This window comes from Nannospalax galili, unplaced genomic scaffold, assembly GCF_000622305.1.
Source record: "Nannospalax galili isolate Female #2095 unplaced genomic scaffold, S.galili_v1.0 scaffold1319, whole genome shotgun sequence".
Taxonomy (NCBI): domain Eukaryota; kingdom Metazoa; phylum Chordata; class Mammalia; order Rodentia; family Spalacidae; genus Nannospalax; species Nannospalax galili.
Genome location: NW_008342098.1, coordinates 48,218 through 72,174, shown reverse-complemented (window position 1 = coordinate 72,174; position 23,957 = coordinate 48,218). Strand labels below are relative to the sequence as shown.

General features: G+C 39.0%; 1 protein-coding gene across 1 annotated transcript in view; it reads right to left on the bottom strand.

Annotated features, from left to right (window-relative positions):
- Positions 1-14,297: 14,297 nt before the first annotated feature.
- Tnfsf4 (TNF superfamily member 4) overlaps positions 14,298-23,957 on the bottom strand; it is a 19,692-nt gene continuing 10,032 nt past the window's right edge. The window contains exons 2-3 of the mRNA XM_008837887.1: positions 16,647-16,689; positions 14,298-14,653 (exon numbers count right to left, since the gene is read on the bottom strand). Coding sequence (XP_008836109.1) covers positions 14,298-14,653; positions 16,647-16,689 — 399 coding nt within the window. The remainder of the gene's footprint in view (positions 14,654-16,646; positions 16,690-23,957) is intronic.

The following is a 23,957-nucleotide window of genomic DNA, read 5'->3' as shown; positions in this document are numbered from 1 at the left end:
AAGATGCCCTTCAGACATGGCCACAGGCCAGTCCAATAGAGACAATTCCCCGATTGAGGCTTCCTCAACCCAGGTGTGTCGACACTAAAGCTATCCAGCACAGTCCTCTAGTCTATTTTCTGAAATCTATAGCCTTCTCAGATTCCCAGTGTTGCTGAGAACTGCAGCTTGGTCCTGACAGCCACTAGGTGATGAAAATGGTCAGCCAACCACGGGTGCCACTTGGGGCATGTGGGAGGGCAGACTAGTTCAACTCTTCCCATTAGAGGAAATACATCTCTGTCTTCTCTCCAGGGGGTTCAAGGTGGTTGTGACCCAGAAGTTCCTCTGATAAGCCATGATCTCACCTCCTTCCCACCACGCACTGCAGAAGGAGTCAAGCCCATTAAGGGGTGGGGCTATGGAGCTATAAGCCAGGAAAACCACAAGGCTACTCTCTCACCATTTTGTGTGGCTGTGGGGAACCCACCAGACTTATGTTTGGGTGTAGACTTTCGAGCACAGCTGTGAATGGGGTGATTGCCACTTTTGGAATAGATCAAAGCTAAAGGCACCCCACCCGTCTCAGGGGCTCCTCAGCAGGGCAAGAAAAGGCACTAGGACAGGTGAGAAGGTGACACAGGGCACACTGGGAAAAAGGGGTGGAGCTGCTGCCATATTGAGCATTGGCAAATGTCAAGCAAGAGAAGATGAGTGGGAGACAGATGGTGCATGCATTTCAAGTATGGAAAAGGAAAAGCCTATAAGAATCTGTGTTTTTGTAAGTCAGCCCCTCCCAGATATCATATAAACTATGCAAAATCCAAATAGGATGCCCTGTGGTTGGCACTGATGTCCACCACTCCTCTTTGTCCCTCACTACCTCCAAATGTCTCAAGTATGTTCTATTCTCACTTACAGACTTCTCTCTACCTATTTTCCATTTCTCTTCCACTGTGTTCCTGAAGGTTCTTAACTAGACCATTTATAACAATACCATTTATCATACTCACTTTTTGTCAACCCATATATTTTCACTTTTTGTACCTCTTTGCAAGCACTTATGACTTTGGCATCTGTGAAATACGATCTTTCAAGGTAGAGACTATGGTTTATACAAGTAGTAACTGAAAAATGTTAAGTACTTTGAAAATGCCACAAAATGTAAATTGTTCTCCAAGTTCCATTTGATCTTCACAGTAATCCTAAAAGAGGTTTCTCTTTTCTTACTTGCACTATGGCATAGCCTAGGAGGAAGCTAGTAAGAAACCCACAATTAAGTAATTAAAAAAAAAGTATACAACTGATAAGTGGTGGTAAAAGTCAATCCTAATTTGATCACACTCCAAATCTTGGGATCTTGGCTACTTTATACCAACCAAATCATCTTTTTGAAAATAACAGAATCTTGCTATATACTCCAGAACGGACTAGAATTTATAATTCTCTTGCCTCAGCTTCCTGAGTATTAAGATATAGATGTACAACAACACATCATCTGCTATATTCCTACTTCTCTAGGATTTTTTTTTAAGGTTTTACAATTTTATTAGAATCTTAAAGAGAAATTCTCAGAGCAAGCAAGCTGGTATCTTGGCAGCTGCCTTGAGAAGATGAGTGGTGGGAGGAAGGAAGGAAAGTCATGGGGGCACACAGGTTTAGCTGACTCACAGCCATGTGGCTGGGAGAAGGAAGCTTTAGAGAAAAAGTGAAGAAATACAAGATGCTAGGGACAGCCTAAAGCCTTAAAGAAAGCATGTTTAGTAAGAAAGGCATGAAGAAGAAAAGGAGAAACTATGCCTTCATGAAGAATTCAGGAGAGTGGACAGACTTACGGAGACCTACATGACTATGGCTGGTCTGTGGAAGTTCTGCAGAGATCTGCTCTAGTTCCAGGCAGGAAAAAATTGCTACCTCATTAGCACACCAGGTATTCTGCCTTTCTGTTTAGCATAACTTAAGGTGAACCTGCCTTCCTAGAAGTGGTTCTATTGTTATGGACCCCGGGACTACTGAGGAAAGACCACCAGACTAAAATCAGATCGAGATAAAAGATTTTATTCAAGCTATCTTGGACTGCAGCCACTGCATAGGATTACAGTGCTGCAGTGGAAAACGAGGAGGAAAGGGGACCTTTCAAAGCTAAAAACTGCAAAAAGGAATGTTGGCAAGGGAGTAACAGGGTAGAGGGTGATCTCAGTCTACATGTCAAGGTGCCCTAAAATAGCAAAACAAGCAAGTTACAGAAGCTAGAATCAGCAGTTAGTCATATCATAATAATTTTGTTTTCTGTATGTCTAGAGAGCAAGTGACTGTGGCAGCATTCTCCTGGGAGGTAAGGGGGAAGGGGGTCAAGGTTTCTGAAAACAGTCCTTGAGCTAGAAATACACTATGGCTAAGCTTTTAAGATAGCTACTTTATCCAAAATAGGGTCAGTTTGGTCAGTACACTATCACCAGGTAATTGACCAGTGAGACTGGAAAAGTGGGTCCTCCAACAGATAGACTAGACATTTTTTATAGTCTGGACCAGTTAAATTTATGGGGCTTTTTGCTACTCTAACATTCCTTCCTCTGAAGAGGTAACCCTAAAAACTTTTAGGGATTAGATAAGAGCTCTCAAATACCTTTGACTTTTTTGGCCTTTGGAATAGAGTATGTTGCTAAGAGGCCCAAAGACATTTTGACTTTTAGCCAAGAAAGAAACTGGCTACTTTGCTTTGGGGTCTTTTTACCCTAACTGCCTAGCCAATTTCTACCTACTATTCCTACCATACCACTCTCTGAAAAGGTTACCCAAATTACGAATAAGGATTATTGGGACGCAGACTGCTCTGGCTTCTTCCATGCTGAACAGGGACACAGGATGAGGCAATTGGGGTACCCCCTCAAAGGATCTATCTAAAAGACCTCCAAATTACATAACTCTTAACCATAGGGAGAAAAGAAAGTCCTTGACTGATGCCTAGGAGATGTGAAGGAGAAGTAAAGGCAAGATCTACTTCTCCAGGATTCTTGAGATCAGTTAGCATAGTGCCAGGCACCTTATAAAAGGAATTGAACAAATATTTGCTTGAATAAGTTGAGTTGAACTTTCCATATTGCATTAGCCAGATTTCTGTCATTATAACAAATATCCAAGTTAAATCAGCTTAAAAGAGAACAGATTTGTTTGAGTTCACTATATCAGTGGTTTCTGTTGATGTTCAATTGGCCTCATTGCTTCAGAGCCTGAGACAAGATAGCCTATCACAGAAAGAGTGCATAACTGAGAAAAACTGCTCACTTTAAACAAAAATAAAATTGGTGCTAGAGTCCCATTATCCCCTCCAAGTTGACATACCCCAATGACTTCAAACTCTCTTACAGGACTCTACCTTCTGAAAGTTCCACTTCTTCCCAGTAGTGTTACTGTGGGGAATAATCATTGAACTCATGGCCTTTTGGGGAGCCATTTGAGACTTATACTTTATATTCAGTGACTCTCTAGTGTCTGTATTCATTAAGGTCAATGATATTATCTCTTCCTTGATTTCTTTTCTTTTCTTTTCTAGACCTGCTTTATTTTTTATTTTCCCCCAACTGTAGTTTCTTGGTCCTTTCCTAACACAAGGGCCAGCTTAACCCATCTGAGAAGAAAGTTTTTATTTAGGTAGTGCTGCTACTTAGCCACCTGAGAAATTTTGGCAAAAGTGTTATGAAGAGTGTTATTTATTATAACTTGAGAGCACTCCCTGATTAATTAAGTCTGTGAAAAAAAAACGTCATTTCAGACTGTTCTTGTGAAATGTGGGTCTATACTCAATTGTCTAGACTTAGTTTGGAGTACCCTTTTTTTTCCTCCAGCTCTTTAGCTAGATTTCATTTCTCTTAAAAAAAAATTCCTATTGAATGGTACATGAGTTACATTTTCAATTGTTACTAGACTAATGTAGAAGTCTGCCAAGCTAACAGGAAATCGTGCTTTTGATCTAGTCTAAGCCTCCCGTCACTAACGTCTTCCAACTGTAAGCTCATGGCTTATGTGCAGATTCAGAATGCATGCTACAGCTTTCTTATATCCTATACAAAATATTTATTATGTTCTATTTGTAAGGAAGTTACAACAGGTAATAAGAAATGATGTAATTGCTTTCTTTGTGAGTAGATAACTATGGTTTATAATGCTTGTCTGACAAATATATTCATAAGAGCTAACCACCTTCTGAAAACAGTAAAAATCTGGGCTCTCCAGGAACTATTTTCATACTACCAGTATGAATAAAATAATCATGAAAGGTAGGAGCTGGGCTTTTACAAGGAACATTTCACTATTTAGTGAAGAAATGTCACTAATAAGAATGCTCCTCCTTGGATTTGATCAAAACACTTTATATGCATATATGAAATTCTCAATAAAGTTTTGTAAAAGTTAAAAAAAAAAAGAATGCTCCTCCTTCAGATATTGTATCACTTTAAGGAAGAAGAAATGTGGATGCTGTCTGAGGATTTTATTAGCAATTTTAATGCTGTTTCTTTAAGACAAATCATTGATTTATTCACAACCATATACTTATTGTCTAGTTTCATGTATTTGGCTTGTGCTATGCAGAAAGATCCATTATTATGGTGCTTGAGATAATGCATCAAATCACTGTAATACAAAAGTGAAAACTAAGAAATGTCATAAGAGAATTATATAACATAAAATGAGAATACAAAACAAAAGCAATAGCAAAAAACCCACAAGACTCCTTTCTGGCAGCATGAAAGAAGGTGCCTCGTAGGACACTTTTGTTTGACCTGAATCTTAGATAATGATTACACACTTTATCACATGTTTATACTCAGGGGCTCAACAGCAGAAATAATATAACCACTGTTAATGCAATTAGTAAGAACAATTTAAAATACACATTTAGAATAATCTCCCCACCCATTGTTTACAGTCGTATTACATGTATGTCATGAGAGTATATAGTCATTATAATCTTTTCCTTTAAACTTTGTTCAGTAAAATCTAGGTGTTTCATGGTCAATACAGTCCTTGGATCATATTTCCACCTTTGTTAACTTAGCCTCCACACACAGCTCTTTATTTAGACTAAACTTCTAACTAACCACAATAGTAAAATGACGCTGCCGTGCAATGATGCAGATCTCTTATGAAAAAAAAAAACAAAAAGCAAAAAAAAACCTAAAACCATGCTAGTTCTCCCCAGATAGGAAATAAAAATTCCTTTGGATGATGTTCATTTCTCTTAGCTGAGCTGTAGCTGTTCTTTGATATCCTGTAACTTCATACTACAAGCTCTAAAGTTAACTGCAGTTATTCCATGTTAGATGCTATCATAATGCGAGAGTTGAAGAAAAGCGCTGATAGTACTTTTGATAGTGCTACATAAGTATAGTTGTTTTGAAATATTAAGAACTCCTAATAATGACAAATATTCACTTCCAAAATGAATTATACCATATTAGATGATATTTTGACATCCCCTTTTTTTGCCATCTACCCCCACCTTATTGGCAATGTTTCACGGAGCTGGTTTCTTAAATGTCGTCTCCTTGTTTCTTCCTAATTTAGACAACTTCATTACTTTCTCATAGCATTCTTATTTTCTTCTTTCAAGATATGCATTTGTTTTTATTTTATTTTATTTTATTTATTTTGAGACAGAGTCTTCCTGTTGCCCCAGATGGCCTGGAACTTGCTATGTAGACCAGGCTGGCCTCAGTCTCACAGAGATCTGCCAGACTCTGCCACCAGAGTGCTGGGAGGGGTGCAATATGCCCGGCATTCTTGTCTACTTCTTCATGCCTCTCAAAATAATATTTTTGAATGAACAAACGAATTCTTCCTTTCTTTCTACCACATGCATATATAAATCAGCACGTGCTCTCTGCTTTTCATTCCTGTATCTTTCAGACCCCTTTTCCTTCCTTTCTAGTCAGACACTTTGTTTTTGTTGTTGTTTTTTTGTTTTTGTTTTTGTTTTTGGTATCCTGACTTACAGCTTCTTCAAGTCATACTGTGCAGTGTACTCAGTGCTCAATAAGAACAAATTTTCACAATAGTCTTTATATTTCAAGTGCCTAGCACAACTGGTGCCCAACTGTATGCAGTAGGAATTAAATAAGTGTCTGTGAATGAAGTGCCCTTAGTTACATAAGGGACCTAACTCTGGTTATCTTATCAGTTCAATACCCTAGGAACAAAAATTCATGGACGAAATTATCTTGGACTTTCAAATGTCTGCTTTCTCAAAAATATGTGTATTTAACCACTATTAAGATGAAATTTAACTTCATTTCATGAATGAAATGAGAATTATAACTCACTGAAAAGAAATGTATTAGCATCAGTATTCAAGAATTTAAAATCACATGTACATGCTTTAAGGGAATGAAAATGATTGTATAAAATATATAAATAATCTGGTATATTTTATCAATACTGCTTGTTAATGGATAATATTTTAAATGCATCTGGGCATTGTACTGTGGTAAGAGTAGGATGGATAACTCATGTAATAGTAGAAAGTATTTGGTCTTGAGAATAAAAGGTCAGCAGTTAAATTTCATTTAAGGAAACAAAGTTTCATTGGATGATAATACAGTAGGAGAACAAATTTAGGTTGACTCTCTGACTATTGGTTGATTTAAAATACTGAATAAGATTTTCACAAATTGAAAACCTACAGTTGCCTTGAATATTCATAGATTATAGAATTTTATGTCTTAAAACTAATCATAAAAGCGGGACATGGATTATCATATCTTAAAATTACTAAGATGGTATATTTCCTTCTTAAGAAATAGTTCATCCTAAATAAAGACAGACCACTAGACTTAAAGGATCTTTTGAGGACATTCATTGCTAATATTTCTATAATCTATATTGATTACTTTTTATTTTTTTATTATTGGTATTGTCCTAACTTCAAGCCTCAAAAACCTGAGACAGTCAATACAGGATAAGTCAGGAAAAAAGTGAAAGGTCTCTTCTCTCCATCAACAATACAGAGGATGTATATGAAAGAAAAAGTGTTTCCCCAGCCTTAGTAGAACTCAAAGGAAACCCACTTTTAAGGGTCTATGTTTAGGCTCTTAACATTCTTCTCACCTCCCTGTGGACAAGCCACAATAAGATAAATAAAATCAATCCATTTCACTAACCAAAACTTCGATCAAGACCTATGATAAGTCATGCCCCAACAGACAGTGTTCCAGATTTGCAAGGACTATGGAAATGTCAGAAGCAGGTGTAGACTGGAGATCCAGCACCACACATCTGCTTGCAGCATCCTGATGAGTTCATTTCAGAAACCTCTACTCAGGTAAAGCTGGAATACATGATTTCTTCATAGAAAAGATTTCATGATAAGCTAATATGAGACAGAGTTGGAGTTTACTAGGATGAGATTTTAACATAGATTTAAGCACGGTGATTAATAGAAAAGAAAGTGCTCAAGGGATGAATAAGACAGACACAAGCATGAATGTAGACTCTTCAAGAGTTTACTTAAATGTCTTAGCTGTAGACATATATATGACTTTTCTTAACTCTCAAGTTCATCTCAAACTGTGACAAAGAATCCACCCCCTTTGGGGTAAATGAGATTATAGTGTAGTTCTTGGGATGCCTTGGATAGGATTACAATCTGATAAAGTAAAGCCATGGGTCATAAAAGTTGCATAAGGAGGTTAAGACATATATTTTACTATAAATGAGGTTTCTTGTGAGATGCCTAGAAAACCACAGGTTTACAACTTGAGAAGGAGAAAGGACGTAGATGGTAATGTATGCTAAGGCCTTAAGCAAGTTCACTGCTATTTTAACATTCTTATTTTAAATATCTATGCAAAAGGAATATTGTCTCTATGTAGGCAACCCAGAAAATTGTGCTGGAAGAAATTCTTGACTCTCAGCTGTCAAGAGACTCTGACCAGACTCTGAGATAAGAGGTTCTTTTCCCTTCCCAAGCCATCTTGATTTTTCCTGTTTTTCCTCTCTTGCTTCAGAATAATGTTTCAATATTTTGAATGTTCAGCTGCTTCTTCCTCAGGTGACTTTTTGTCTGCTCCTATTCAAGTGCTATGTCTATTGTCTCTGATTCCTCAGTCAATCCCATCTTCTAACATCCGAATGCACCACCTACCCAGCTCTTTTTGCAAGAGTTTTAGGGGAGATAAAGCATTAGTAGGTCCCCTGCATCAGCTCTTCCATGTAGCCTTCATATTCCAGCAACGTCCTTTCCTGCTTTGACTCTGTGAACTGAATGAGCGGCTTTAACAACTACCATGTCCGGTTACTAGGAATTTTGTTGAGAGAGACTCCAGACATGTACTTAACCTGTAATACAGATACCACAGGAAGAAGAATTTTCAAAGCGATGCCCCAAACTGAATTATTAAAGCAGGATATATTCAGTAATAAGACATTCATGTGTGAGAGTGTTTGAAAGCCTGTGGAGTTATGTAATATTCACAACATGCCTCTTGGCATTTTAAAATACTACTGAAAACTACCCAGCATAGTCTCTATTAAACATGCAGTCTGAATTTAATAAGATATGTGAATATCTTTGCCAGATATTATGATTTTGGCTCATGACATTTCTTTTTCTTATTTTCTTCTTGTCTAAAGGTCAGTACTCTTCTTCAGTTGACAGAAAACAAAAGTATTCATATAAATTTTAGGTCAAAATATAAAAATACTATTCACAAGAACCTAAACTCTTTCCCCAATCATAGTCAATTCTCTTTACTAGAAAGCTTTCAGTGTCTCTTTATAGGATATGGTCCAATTATTTTCAGCTGAGCCTTTAATGTTTTGAAATTTTTATCCTCAAATTATCCCTTAATCCTCATCCTCAAATCATAACCAAACACAAGTTTCTATCTTAGAAAATAAGGTTATGTCAAGCAAAAGAAATGAGCAAATAATAAGTGGGATGACTACAGAGGGTGCTTCTTGTCTTAGCACATACCATGAGATCTCTGATCTCTGAGCATCCTCACATACTGCCCTTCCCCTGCTCTGTCCTTTGCTTCTGTTCTAACCTCAATATTGCAAAGCTGCTCAATAATGCTTCAGTGACCTGTCTGTCCTTAAATTCCCAAAGTTGTGTTTGAAATTTGGCCTTTACTATCTGCTTATGGAACAGGTGACTTTTGTATATTATTTATTGAAACCAACTATTTTTCAGGAAATATGCTAGGTATTCTACAGGAATTATTTCTTATGCTTACAGCAACATAGAAAGAAGATATGTACCAATATCTTCATTTAATAGATGAGGAAAATAAGATTCTGAGTGGTTTGAAAAGTTGCCAAGGCCACCCAGGTAGTAAATAGAGGCACCTGGGTACATGCTTTCTCCCTACCCTGCCTTGTTTTGTTTACTCATTTTGATGGTTCATTGAACAAATATGTAGCAAACCAGAACTCAGTGAGGCAAGTAGGTCTTGTGGGAGCTTACAACAATAGTATAAAGGAGGATTAATGAGGAGACTCAGTGAAGCCATAGGCCACAGGCTATTGAATGGAGACAGAGTAAAGGAGGGAGGGTTGCCAATACTGGGGCTTCTGGATTCAAGAATGATTTGATGCCTCTAGCCAACATCATGAATCAAAAGGAAGAGCTTGGCTAACACAGACTATTTTACTGTGAGCATGCTGAGGAGAAGTACCTATTGCATGACACAGAGATGCTCAAGGGCAGAGGTACAGTAGTTAAGAACATAGTCATTGGTGTCAATAGTCTTTATTCTTGAATTTGAGTCCCATCATTTAGTAGCTGCATGACTTTGGGCAAGTTTAACTCTGAGAATCTCAAGCACTTGTATTTAAAATAGAAAGCATAATAACTCCTAAGCACTTATTGGAAAGACAGCATCAAGCAATTCTCATAAAATGGCTAATAAAATGCCTAGAATAGGCTGAATATTAACACATGATAAATTTCCTTTACTAATAATACAAATGAGAACAATAAATGATATTAGAATAGAAAGTATCTGGACTAGAAACTGACTTTAGACATTCTTAGTACATAAGTGGTGACTTTGGCAAGTAGATAACCAGGTATGACAACTGACAACTCAAATGCTTCAAAGCCAGGCAGCAAGTGAGCTGGAGTAAGTGCATTTGTACATTGTGTGGATGTTGGGACTCTGGGAAAGCTGAGAATGAAGAAGATTCCAGAAGAAACTGCTCCCGTACTAGAGATGGTTGCTACCCTGCCAAACTGAGGTCTTTTTATTATGTTGTTTTGATTCTCTGAAGCAACCAGAAATTGCTCAGTGCTTAAATGTTGGAAACTAAATTCAATTTGGTAAAGAAATGGAACACACTCATAGGCCAGATTGTGGTTTGTTGACTTCCCAAGTACAGCCTAGGACACAGAGAAAGAAGATGGTTCCAGAGCCCCCAGGCATACCAGAAGTAGAGCGGTGGGCAGAGAAAAAGTGTGAGCACCAAGGAAGGCAGGAACATTAACAAGAGGCCCAAGAAGTCAAGGATGGGGAATGCATCTGGGAGGATAGTCATCAACACCATCAAGGTAACACCAAGGTAAGTGTGAGACAAGACAGCAAATGTCATTACCGCCAGACAAAGGGGACAGAATGCTCAGAGATCATCCCAGGGCTAGAAATAAGACAAAAGGTCCCATGTGAAAAAAGAACAATAATGAAAAAATTCTTGTATCTCGATCCTTAAACTGTGAAGAGGGACATCTGAGGACTTCCCATATCTTTTCTAAAGCAAAGATGAACTTTGCCTGGTCTGCCATCCTTTGAACACAGATAGCTCTGATAGCTAAAATTGGAGGCAGGTAGGAAACCAGGAAGTTTGAAAGGGATTAGGTAATCAGAACATTTTGAAAAGAAACGTAAGTTAAAAACTCTGACACTAATCAGCAGTGAATTTTGAGGTCTTTTATTTGGGTCCATGTAAATCCCAATATTATTATTAGCTATAATATTAACATTAATATTTATACTCTCAGAGGGCCAGGAAAGCACTATATACAAAATTATGGCTTAAAATGGAAACCCACCCAACATGCTTTAAGGACAAATTATGATTGATATCAAGATGGGAATCCCTAAAGCATTCTGTAAACTGAAAGTCAGTAAATAACATTGGGTAACTGCTCTTGAAGGAAGTCCCAAGAAAGCTAAAGGGAGATCAGTAGTTTACCTGGGGTGGTTACAAAACCTTCCATATAGGAAAAGAGAAAGCCACTCGCACTTAGACATTTAACTTGTGTATTCTCAGCTAACATTATGAACATAAGATTCTAAACTGTTAGACATTTATTATTTTTGTCATTTTGCAAGAGAAGAGCAGAATGCAGAAATTGGGACTCATTGGCCCAAGGTCACTTGATTAGTGAGTGTACTAGTCAGGGTTCTCCAGAGACCCAGAACTCACAGAACATATAAATATATTTAAATTTTTTATTTATCAGCTTTATTTGAAATTGTAGCAACAACTGAATCATGCCTGAGAGGCTGAGAACCTGGTAGTTTCTCGGTCCTTAAGGCTGGGTTGGTGCCTCAGCAGTGGGAGGAGTCCCACAAGTGGCTGTCTACACTGGAGAGGCTGAGACCTCCGTAGTTGCTCAGGCCACAGGACTGGGTGCCTCAGCAGTTCCAACAGGGAGCCGAAAACCCAGAGCGTTCCAGAAAAGCAGCTGGTCTTCAGTCAACAATAGAAGTCCGGAAACATTGATGTCAGCAAAGGAGTCAGTAACAGCAGCAACAGGACAAATCAACTCCGCAGCAGGCTGGAAGGCCAGACAAGCAAGAGGTGCGATCTTCCTTCTGTCTTGCTCCTTTATATCTGGGCTGCTACCAGAGGGTGCTGCCTATGTTTGGGATGGGTCTTCCCCTATCAAAGCGATCAGGACAGTTCTTCAGCTGAAGCTCAGGTGATTCGAATTTGTGGCAAGGTGCCATTAAAAACGTTCCTTACAGTGGCCAAGTCAAATTTAGAATTCCTTGCTCCAGATTTCTCACTCTGTTCTCTCTCCATAAATCCCTTCTTATATAGAGTACAGGGCTAATTATCCCTTTGGAGACAATGTCTGAAGGGAGCTGAAGTATAAACCACATATATTTTGCTAGGCAGCAGATGGGAGAGAGGTTGGCACACAGCAGCAATGTCCTTGAGTGGCTAACAGAGGCCAGCATGAAAACAGCATGAAAACTTCTTCCAAAGAAGTGAAGATCCAGAGCAGGGACCGTAGCATGGAAGATGATTACCCCACATAACAGTGATGCTTAGGCCAAGCCTATGTACTACACATCCATGAGAAACACAGAAATAAATTCCAGATTTTAAAAGTAAACATTTTCTTAATACGTGTTTTTTCATCTGTCATTCGTTAAGTAACTATAGCTTTGTAAAACATAGTTAATAACAAAAAGTAAATGAGATACACACATATATCTTCTGCCTTTCCCAGAATAATTCATGTAACACATTTAGCCCAATGTGTGGCCCACACAGGCTTTCCATCAATGTTCACCTGTTAACTGTGAGTGTGACTGTGGCAGTCATTCAGAACTTGATACTATTACCTTATGCACAAGTTCTTTTATGTAGCATTTTTATTTAGCGTCTTTTCATAACAGATTGAAATAGAGTAAGAATATAGTTGTAGATAAATGCTTAAGAGAAAATATAAAGCTATCAAACAGATCAAAAACTAAAATAGAATTAAAACCCAAGCCGGGCGTGGTGGCGCACGCCTTTAATATCAGCACTCAGGAGGCAGAGGCAGGCGGATCTCTGTGAGTTCAAGGCCAGACTGGTCTACATAGTGAGTTCCAGGTCCTTAGACCTGGGGCTACAGGGAGACCCTGTCTCAAAAAGACCAAAAGAAAAAAAACATTAAAACCCAAATGTAACTGAGCTCACTCCGTATAAGGATGAACAGCTTTCTAGTTTCCTAGAGGTCCTAGAGATAAGTGCTATATAGTAGCACAATGCAATCCCTATGGCAACACAGAATCATCCAGAAAGATTTTGTGATATGATGCATCCTCTATTTAAAATAGGCAGAAAATGCTTCAATTAAAAAGTTATCAAAAACTTGTATTTGTAGAAATTTTTGGAACAAAGAATTTATAAACCATCTAGATATTTGACATAAAAATTGCTATAATGTCATATGCCTGATATGTTACTAAGTTTGGGGTGAGACATTTAAACTCAATATCAAGGGATCCTGTTAATTTGAAGCCTTGGTATTGGCTGATTATTAGTCCTTCTAGTTTCAATCACTATGAGACCACATGTGGTATCAGGGTATTTCTAGACAGAGATCACTGATTTTCATAAGGTAAAATAGCTTCAAAGTGCTGTCTGACACAAGTTTGCACTGCTTCTCTTTGGAACCAGCACTGTAGACAAGGCCCAGTTCTGAGTGTGACTCTGCATTGGCGGGAGGTCAGGCATGTGCTTCTTTCTTCTCTGAAGCTAAGAACAGATTTCCTTGCCCAGATTATTAAATTAATATTGACTTTTACTCACTATTATCATGTATAATAAAAAAAAATAACCCTCACAATAAATTATCTGACACGCCCTGTATAAAAATATCTCTATTGGCTTTTCTTAAATTACTGATTATATTTTTGGCAGTATTGGGATAGCTCTCTTCAGGGAATGTTCTATTAAGTATGTTTGGAAGCCTGGAAAGAAAATTGGCAAAGAGAAACAAAACAACATACATAGTATTTTTTAGAGAGCTATCGTCAAATCCTGAGTTTCACAGGGTGACTGTCCTTTCAAACACCCACCAAATGAGAGAGGTATTCAGGTAACATGCAAACATTGCAAGGTAACCTTGGAAAGTTCATTTCAACTCCTGAGGTTTGGAAGATGTCACCCTTTGCAGATTCATAATCCCATTCCCTGCTATTTCCTTGGAAAATGCCACACACGAGTCAATTTCTAGAAAATGGTAATCACTTGCCTTTTCAGTGACATAAACTTAAAATTATTGTCTGACCAACAAAAACAATATGTCTTGAAGAGACTTATTTTTTCCGTTCTCAGAAGGGTTCCTATTGGACTCAAGGTAATTATGGGGTGTTAGAATTAGGTACATTAGAAGATAAAAGGATAAATAAGGTCAACCGACATGTAAAACACATTTTAAATATCCCTGAGTGAGGAGGTGGGTAGGATCTGCATTTGGTCCCATCTCATGGGGCTGAGCTGGATGGGCTCTTCTCTCCCAAAGAAGAACCCATGTCCTGCCCACCCCCAGCATAGCATTCATGATGGCACCAAGTTTGAGATGCTGCCATATAAGATCTTCACTGAGCACAGTATCTACCAGGCTTTAGCTGGATGAGAATCAGTTCCCCACCATTTATCTGTAGGTTTTCACAAGAAGTATTAGAAGCCTTCACGTTCAAGTAGACTATGTCTTTGAAGTGCAAAGAGGCCACCATAGCAAAGCCAACCCTTTGGCCTTTGTTCATTGTGGGGATGAGGACAGAATTCTGATCCTTCCGGAAATGAAGGTTGATCCCAACCTTCTGGAAAAAAGAACTCTTCAGGTAGATGAGATAAAGGCCATCACAGGTAATGATGATTGAGTTGTTCTGCACCTGCATGGTTTGATACTCATCCTTGGGTAGGCTGAAGAACAATCTGTCCTGCTCACATCCTAAAAATGGTGAAGTAAGAATTGAAAACAAAATTAATCTTAAACACAGTAGGTTACAACAACCTTCCACTACATCTAGAATCAAGTGAAGAGAAAATAATACAGAGAGAGATTTTGAAAAGGGTGTAAACAAAGGGGCACTATATTGGATCTGTGATGTGGAACCTGCTGTACCAGTGGAATAGAGGGAAAGGTAAGCCATCACCAGTGTTCTAGAGAGTACCAGATAGGGTTGGAATTCAGAGATGAGAGGTTACAGCCACTGTCACATCAGACTTATGGCAGGAAAGGTAGGTTCTGATTTTCCTTAATTTTTAATTTTTCAGAAACAAGACAGGATGGCATCCTCGGTGCCTACTTTCCTGTTGAGTAGATGCATTGCAGCAAAGGGTGGCAGAGGGACAGCAGGGCCAGCCTGGTGTGGTCCTGCACTTCTTTTATTCACTTGACTCAAAAGCCATCACTCCCAACCATTTTCTACACCTTTCCGCCTGACCAAGAAATACATATTTTCCATATGCCCTTGGGTATCAGGCTTACTGAAAATAGTGCTGGTGGTCTTTGCCAGCATTTCTGTAAGCTTAGTCATGCAGCCAAGCACAGGATATCTGTAAGATCAAAGTGGGCTCAGTACCATGAATCAGGAAAAGAGAGCTCCGGGACTCAGCTGCTTCTTCCTACCTTTGATAACTAAACTTTCCTGTAAGTGACTTGGGAAGAGTCACTGCCACAAGAGAAAGAAAAAGAAGAGGAAGGAGATGAAGAGGAGGAGATAAAAGACGAGGCCCATCGCAGCTTTGATAGCTTCGTGCAGGGTCATCCGAATGCAAGTCTGAAAGCTCAAGTTTCCTATATTTCTATATCAGCCTGAATCTGAATATCATCTTGAATAGCTAAACAACTACATCTTAGATACCTACTCTGACTCATGCCCTTTGGTTATATGAAAAATAACAGGCCCCCAGGGCTGCCCCTAATTCAGCAAGTTTTGCTTTGTCCCATGTACAGGAGAGCTATACTTTCAAATTAAAATAAAAATGGTTTATTGAGGGCAAAAAGTACTTCCCTTCATAAAGAAACTACTGGTGGTTGGCTGTGAACAGGGACCCAAAAGACTCTCTTGGTTGTCAAATATCACTTTTTCTTCATCTAGAATCTCTCCCAGCTCTAGGGTATAATAATGTCTTAGAATGGAATGACCAGGTGATGTGTCTTACAGTCAGATTTTGAAAAAGCAAAGCCTTAGTATTCTTAGATTTAAAAATGAGAATGCCTACTGGAAACGTTTCTGGGAGGATTGAGAGGCCTGGTAAGTATAGAGCCAGCACTTCTTTGATAGCTAATCCTTCCTTCACTTTATTTATCCACTTTGTTTTTGACCCTAATGAAAATACTATTCACACTCCAACAATTTTGGGATGCAGTACTTCTCTAAGGGAAAGGACAGATCCTAGAAGAAATTAGCAAACTACAGAATAGTCTTTTAAAAATATGACTTGGGGCTATGGAAATGGCCCAGTCAGTAAAGTGTTTGCTGCACAAGATGAGGACCTGAGTTCAGATTCCCAGCACCCTGACATACACAGAGAGAAGGAGGGAGGGAGGGGGAGGGAGGGAGAGAGAGAGAGAGAGAGAGAGAGAGAGAGAGAGAGAGAGAGAGCCAGGCACAGCAACACACATCTGTAATCCCAGCTCTGGGAGGCAGAGCCAGGTACATCCCTGGAGTTTGATAGGCAGTCAGTCTGGCTGAATCGGTGAGCTCCAGGTTCAGTGAGAGACCTTGTCTCAAAATGCAAGGTGGGAAGCAACTGAGGAAGACACCTAACATCAACCTCTGGCCTCTACACACACACACACACACACACAGACACACACACACAAACACATGTAAGTGCACCTGTATGCACACACAAACACATACACATACATACTCGTACACAAACAAACATAAATTAAAGAAATAAGGATCAATTAAACTTTTAATAATACTTACTGGTAAGTTGTACTTTTATACTTTGAACTGGGGGATACTTCACCTAAGGAAGAGAAAAAGAGATATGTTTAGGAAAAAAAAAGATGAGACAGAGAGATAGTAGCCCAAGAGAAATATTTGGCAAAAGACTTGGCTTTTTCTGTGAGGGTTAGACCTAGACTTGCTGCCTGCCCTCCTGTTTTTCTGTTACTATACCATTTCTTCAGGTAAGGTAGGATTCTTCTGTTCTTTCATGTAAGCATCTGATATCTGTCTTCATTTCTACCAAGCTTTTCTTTGGTATATTGCCTTGGCTCATTGAGTCCCAATTTCCCATTTAAATAGCAGCATACTTAATATACCTCTTATTTAAAAACTCATTGTTAAATATTATCTCAGACTCAACACATCATGTTCAAAGACCTCCAAAGACCCCCAGAACACACTAGAAACCTGTTCAGGAAGCGTCTTGTATGTACGCACTTCTTCTACACTTCAGGAATTAAAGCATTCTACTTTCAAGGGACAACACAATTTGTTCTAATCCTTCAGAGTGCAATGCATTTTAAAGTAGCTGGGATTTTTTCCCCGAGTTATTTTTTTTCTGTGTGTGTTTCTGTATGTGTACACAAATACAAATGCATGCCACAGTGTGCATGTGGAGGTCTGAAAGAGTCTGTTTCTTTCCATCATGTGGGTTCTGGTGATCAATCTCAAGTCCTCAGGCTTAGTGGCAAATGCCCTTACTCACTGAGCCATGTCTCTGGCCTTTTTTGAATGTTTTTTTTTTAATTTTTAAAAATTTTTTTTAGAAGAAGCATTTAATCACAGTTTTAACATACTCAATAACAGTTTCCAGAGCAAAGATACATCTCTTTCAAAACTGGATATAAAATTTTTAGGTTCACTGTTGAATTAATACAGTTATACAATATTCAACTCAGTATAAGCCCTGTAAGACATAAAATTGAATGAGTTTTTTAAGTTAGTTTTATCTATTGTGTATGTATATACACACACACATCATAGCACACATGTGGATGTTGTTAGGGTCCGTGACTCGATGGGTCCCCTCCAGATAACAAATACACGGGATTGGAGATGTAAAAATCAAGCAGAGTCTTTACTTTCCAGCTAGCTGGGGTCGACCGGCTTCCCAAGTCATGCAAGTCTGGTCAGAACGATCGACCCCCATTCAGTTTTAGGTACAGATTATATAGGCTCACATAGTCATTACACAAAAAGCATTCCTCAGCATACACTTTGATCAAACATCTTCTAAAAGCTGTAGTTTCGGTTAAACATCTTTTCCAGGAAGGCTAGATCTGGTGTAAGCCTGGTGCAACTTCCTTCTCTTTGTTCCTTATCGGTTATCTGGTATGTGCAAACAGGCCTACAGGACACATTGTAAATCAACTGAGTCTGGGGTCCAGGGTCCAGGAAGGAGGTTTACAGCACTTCAATTCTTAGCATTTCAACTAGGTTAATCATCCATGTGTGGTAGATACAAATCAGGCGGAACAGGCAAGCTTAGCAAGTAAATCTAAATCAACATTTTAAACAGAGTTTTCTATCAAAATGCAGAGTTCTTACAGCATTCATCAAGGTATTTCATTTTTTTTTCCCAACAGATGTCAGAAGACAACTTTGTAGAATTGATTCTCTCCTTCTTCAAAGGATCAAACTCAGGTTATCAGGCTTGAAAACAAGTGCTTTTACCAACTGAGCCATCCCACCAGCCCAAATTAGTTGTTTTTAAGCATTGGATCTTTCTCTTTTCTTTAAAAATTTTTTTAAACAATTTATTATTTTTCTTTTATGTGTATGAGTGTATTGCCTGCATGTGTATAAATGCACCTGTGTCATGCAGTGCCCAAGGAGGTCAGAAGAGGGTGTCACATGCCCTGGAATTGGGTTACAGATGGTTGTTAGCCACCATGTGGGTGCTGGGACTCGAACCCAGGACCTCTGCAAGAGCAGCCAGTGTTCTTAACCACTGAGCCATCTCTCCAATCCTGGATCTTTCCCTTTCTTCAATAGCTTGAAAAATCTAACATGAACCAAGTCGGTATGCAACAGCAAGAAGTTAGACAGTAAAGAGAAGACACTTAGTAGAAAAAAAAAATAGCAGAGCAATTTGGTAGCTAAAAAGACAAGTTCAAAATGGAACAAAGTCAAAGATCTACTATGTGAACATAACAAAGGGCACAATCAATGTAAAGCATACTTCTGTGGGTTAAAAACAAATATTTCTGTGAGTATTGTGTATATCTAAAAGAATGCACAGAGTCTGGTTACAGCCGTTGCTTCTGGAGAAATGAATTAGAAGTGTAAGGTCAGAAGTACAGGGACCCTTTCTACTTTCCTTTAAAAAAAAAATACTGTGCCTGCCAAGAACTGCAGCTTCTCCCCCCCCCCCCCCCACCCCCGCAAGGTTATTTTTGACAGAATGTTCTGATGTAAGGTATGGGGAGAACTTTGTTTTCATGCCCTGGGCAATGGAATCCCTGCTTCCTACTCTCTTGACTCTCCTGGCAGACCTCAGGCAAGAGGATTCCACTGGGGACTCCCACACAGATGAGGAATCCCTTATTTCTCTTGTAAATATGATCCTAGGCCTTACTGAGCTAAATAAAACAGGCTGTGTCGGAAGGAAGGAGGGCTCTCCTGAGCCCTGCCAGTTGCTTGGCCAAGGAACACAACACAGCAGCTTAATGAGTTGAGCATGTGGAGGGAGGTGTTGGCTTGTGCAGAAATGTGAGTCTTGGCTCCCTCCCTTTGTATGCCGTTTTTAGCAGCTGCATTAATGTTCTTTGAGCTTCAGGCAGTGCTCTGGAAGACCTCCCTCTCAAAAGACCCATCACCCGCATTGACTGGGGCGGGGGGCATGCATTGTGAGAAGTGGTCTATGGGATAGCACAAGGCTCAGCAAGGCTCAGCACAGCTACTAGGTTATCTTGGATTAAATGTCACACTCTCCCTAGGTGTTAGTTTGTCATCTTTAAAAATCATTAGAACACTGGAGGCGTCCCTTTCATCACCAACTTTCCATGACACAGATTTTAAAGTGGCAACTCTAAGTCAAGTGTGAAAGAACACTTGAAGCTTCCTCATTCACAAATTTACTCAAGTTCTCTGATCTCAAAGTTCTTGTGACTTGATTTCTTTCTGTTCTTTCCTTTTTTCTTTTGTGGTACCAGGGATTGAATCCAAGACTTTACATAGTCTAAGAAAGTGCTTAACAAACTCCAACTGTGCCACATCCCTAGCTCTTTTTAAAAAATTGTTTTGTGACGGTATTTTTAACTTTGACCTATGTAGATAATTAATTTGCTTGACTTAGAGTTAATATCCATATATACTTTATGAATGTGTGTGTGTAAATTAGTATCTTTTTGCTGCCCTCATGTTATAGGGATAGCAGTGACCAAAAGGACATCTTTTGAGACTGAGCTATTAAGAGGCAATCAGGAAAGCACATATAACTTCCTTCCTTGGGTTGATCTACTCAAACTTCAAACTCAAACATCCTGTTCCTTTTCCCAAAGGTCACCTGGAATGGAAATTTGCATACCCTCAGAAGCTTCATAGAAGCATCAGTGTAGTCAATTCAGGTAATCTTGTGATATAGAAAAAGATGGTCTTTCTTACTCCAAAACCTTTTTACTCTGCCCAGAGACACCTCCACACTGCCCAGGCCAACACTGTACTTGGCCTGGCTGCAACCTCTTTGTCAAGCTTCACACATATCCTTTTTGTATCCTATTATTAAGTCAACTCTTTGCTCTAATCTTCTTCCCTAGAGAACATGACAGGACAGGACAAACAACAGAGACTGTATAGTAAGATTCAGTACAGCTTGTGAATTCTCTAGCTTTGAGAATTTAGAGAAGATGTAAACTGTTGCTTGGCATCAGCTTTCATACAAGTGAATATAAACATAATCCTGTGCATGGACTGTCCCAAGAGATAACAGTGACATTTAAGTAGAATAATATAAATCACCTAGTAGTTTTCCTGATACTCGGTAAGCATTCAAAGATGCTTGTTTATTCTGTTCTCTCTTCCAAAAACTCCTACTCAACTGTTTTTGCTCATCAGAATCTTACAACTTCAGGCCTAAATCAAATCCTTGATGTTTGATATCTATGTTCTCATACAAAATATTTTAAATCATTCTATTTGCACAGATGTCTACAGAAGCTATGCTCAGCATTTCTATAACTCAGATACAACCAAACACTCCTCAGTAGATGGAATTATGGGACAGCCATACACTGGAACATTATTTTCAGCACTAACAGAAAATAAGTTCTCTACCACCTAGGGCTCAGGACCACTGTGGAACAGGGGGTAGAAAAACTATAAAAGCCAGGGGTGGTGGATGACCATAGGAAACAGAGTTTTCCAGGGGGCTGGGAACTTGCTCATACGAACTTACAGCAATGGCGACAGCATGCACATGACTCATGCAAACTCAAACCAGATGAAAATCCATCGTGGACGTGGAGAAGATGGTAAGAACCCATGACCTTAGCTGTGGAACTACTGGCAGCTGATCACTGCTGGATGAGGGAAAGTTGGTCTTCTTTAAGGAGTTGACAGTAGATCGGCTGACCAGGCTCCAGCAGGTAAAAACAGATAAAAACCTGACTTGATAGGCCTTAACATATATGAAATCTGGTGGGGATCAGCTTTAACATATATGACAATTTGCATGAAATCCGGTGGGGGGCTAGGGAGCAGGTGGAGATAGGGGAGGAGATCTAAATATGATTAAGATGTATTATATGAAATGCACAAAAATTCAATAAAAGTATATATTGTAAGAAAAAAGGGATATGAAGGAAACTTAAATTTGTATCACTGTGTAAAAGAAGCCAATCCCAAAAGGCTACTCACTGCATGATTCCAACTGTATAGTATTCTGGAAAAAACAAAGCTATGGCAACTAGAAGATCAGAGAGTACCAAGGCTCAGGTACTGGGGAGGGATGAATAAGTGGAGCATAGGAGATATTTGGGGATAGTTGTTGCTAAAACTCCTTCTGGGGAGGGAGGTGTAAACAACATCCATCCTCTCCTCCCTTGGTTCCAATGACAAACAAAGGCATTATGGGTAACCAATGAGTTTATTGGGCTTACTTTCAGAAATGTGAATGTTCCCCCCACTAAGGCCACATTGGAAAGTATTTATCCAAGCCTTTATCTTTCCTCATAGCCATACAAAATGATGGGAGACCCTCTTCTAGGCTTCCTCAGCCTATATACCCTTAGCCCCTCCTCCAGGCCACATGCAACTAGGGGCGACTGGTTGGTTGGGAGATGTGGCTGGACTCTCAGATGAGGGTCCCATGACTCTCCCTGCCCCTCCTTTCTTGCAGATCATGACAGTCAGCAAGCTCTGCTGTGATGATCCTAGGCAAGCGAGCACAACAGAGCTTGGGAAGATGGTATATGTCTGTCACCTGTTGAAAGACAGTCTTATACAACGGTCGCAAAACTATTTTGGAAGATATATGTCATTATACATTGGTCAAAATCCATAGACTATAGAAATTACAATGTCAAGAGTGAGCCTTATTATAAAATATATATCACAATTAACTGATAATATCACCAGTAGATAGGTCTCATCTCCCATTCTTAGAATATTTAGCTCTGACCTTCAAAATATTGCATTCACCTTGTGGATTTTCAGTTTCTTCATCTCTAGAGATAGTAAAAGTCCATTATTTCAGAAGATTGTTGTGAGGTTAAATGAGGTAATATACATGAATGATCACCACCTGACATGAAATATTTTGAGCCAACAAACATCAGCTATTATTCTTAGATATACACAGAAAGCAAGATCCACATCATTTTTATAATTTAGTCCACATAATATTGTATGTTTTATATATGAAAAAAGAATGGAAGAATATATTTTTAAAAAGACTATCAAAGTCACTGAATCAAGTTCCCTGACTATCTGTGCCCTGGAGAAATAGTACCACAGGACCTGGGCTTTATGAAAAAGTCTTTCAAAAAGCAATCCAAAGATTTAGTCTACCCCACAAACAAACACAATGTCTTGAATATCAAGAAAGTGAAAATCCCCAGAGCTTCCTCAGATACTAAAAGGAAATTGGAAATATCAAAAGGCCAGGAGAGTTTCCATATAAGCACAGTTCATAGAATAAAGTTTCCTTAATCTGCAAAGCATGAAGAGACCGCATTGTCCTCAGAGGTGAATACCAAACTCCAGAGTCATCCAAAATTGAAGTACAGCCCTGAAGTTTAAATGGTCTCAGAAGCATGAAAAGGTACAAAAAAGTCATCTTGTTGAAGATGATATTTTAAAGAGGATAAAATTAAAGCCCACAGAGTTACTTGACTCCTCCTGCCTCTAATTCCAATAGAATATTTTGTTGTGTCATCCAATGATTTTTTTTTCCTTTTTTCTTGTTCAGGGTGATAGGGATTGAACCAAGGATTTTTCCCACACTAAGCAACTGCTCTACCACTGAAATATAGCCCCTACCTGGTTTTTATTTTGAGAAAGTTGTTCAGGCTGGTCTAGAGCTCACTTTGCATCTCAGGCCATCCTTGAACTTTTAATCTTCTTGCCTCAGCCTCCTAGCTAGCTGAAATTCCAGGTCTGTGCTACCAGACCTGACAGTAAATGTGAAATGTGAACTGAAGAGAGGCTGCTGTGAAGATTGGATTAATATCCTACTCCTTATGTCCTTGACACCACTTCAGTGCCAACCTTGGAGAAGAGAAGTTGCCACAGGGCCGATGGGTAATGACCTCATCATGAAGGTACCTAGGGAAAATCCAGAGTTCAGACTTTCCCCTCTGAGTTTCAAAGCTGTCAAGGATGAAGAAAATAAGAAAAAAATAGAAAAGAAAAGCCCAGGAACAACCCAGTACCCACTCAGCAAAAATGAGTTACTTGAACAACTAACTGAATAACGCATATGATCATAGCAAAGGGAATTTTGTCAGCCCAGTGGCGCTTAAATGCTAAGGTACATTAGAACTCCCCTGGAAATTCGTTACAAAACAGAAATACAGGGGATTGGCTTATTCACATAGACCCTGACCCAAAAAGTCTGGGTGGACCCAGGAGTATACATTCCTATAAGAATTCAAGGTTCACAATTTGAAAATCACTGCACTAAATTTATAAAATAGTCTCCTTGATCTGCGAAGTGTGAAGAGCCAACATCATCCTCAGAGGTGAACAGGAAACTACACAGCCAACTTTTAAAGGTCTAAATTCAGAGACAAGATTTTCAGCAAGCCCTGTTGGATAATCAGGTACTTAAAAATAATAAATAAAATT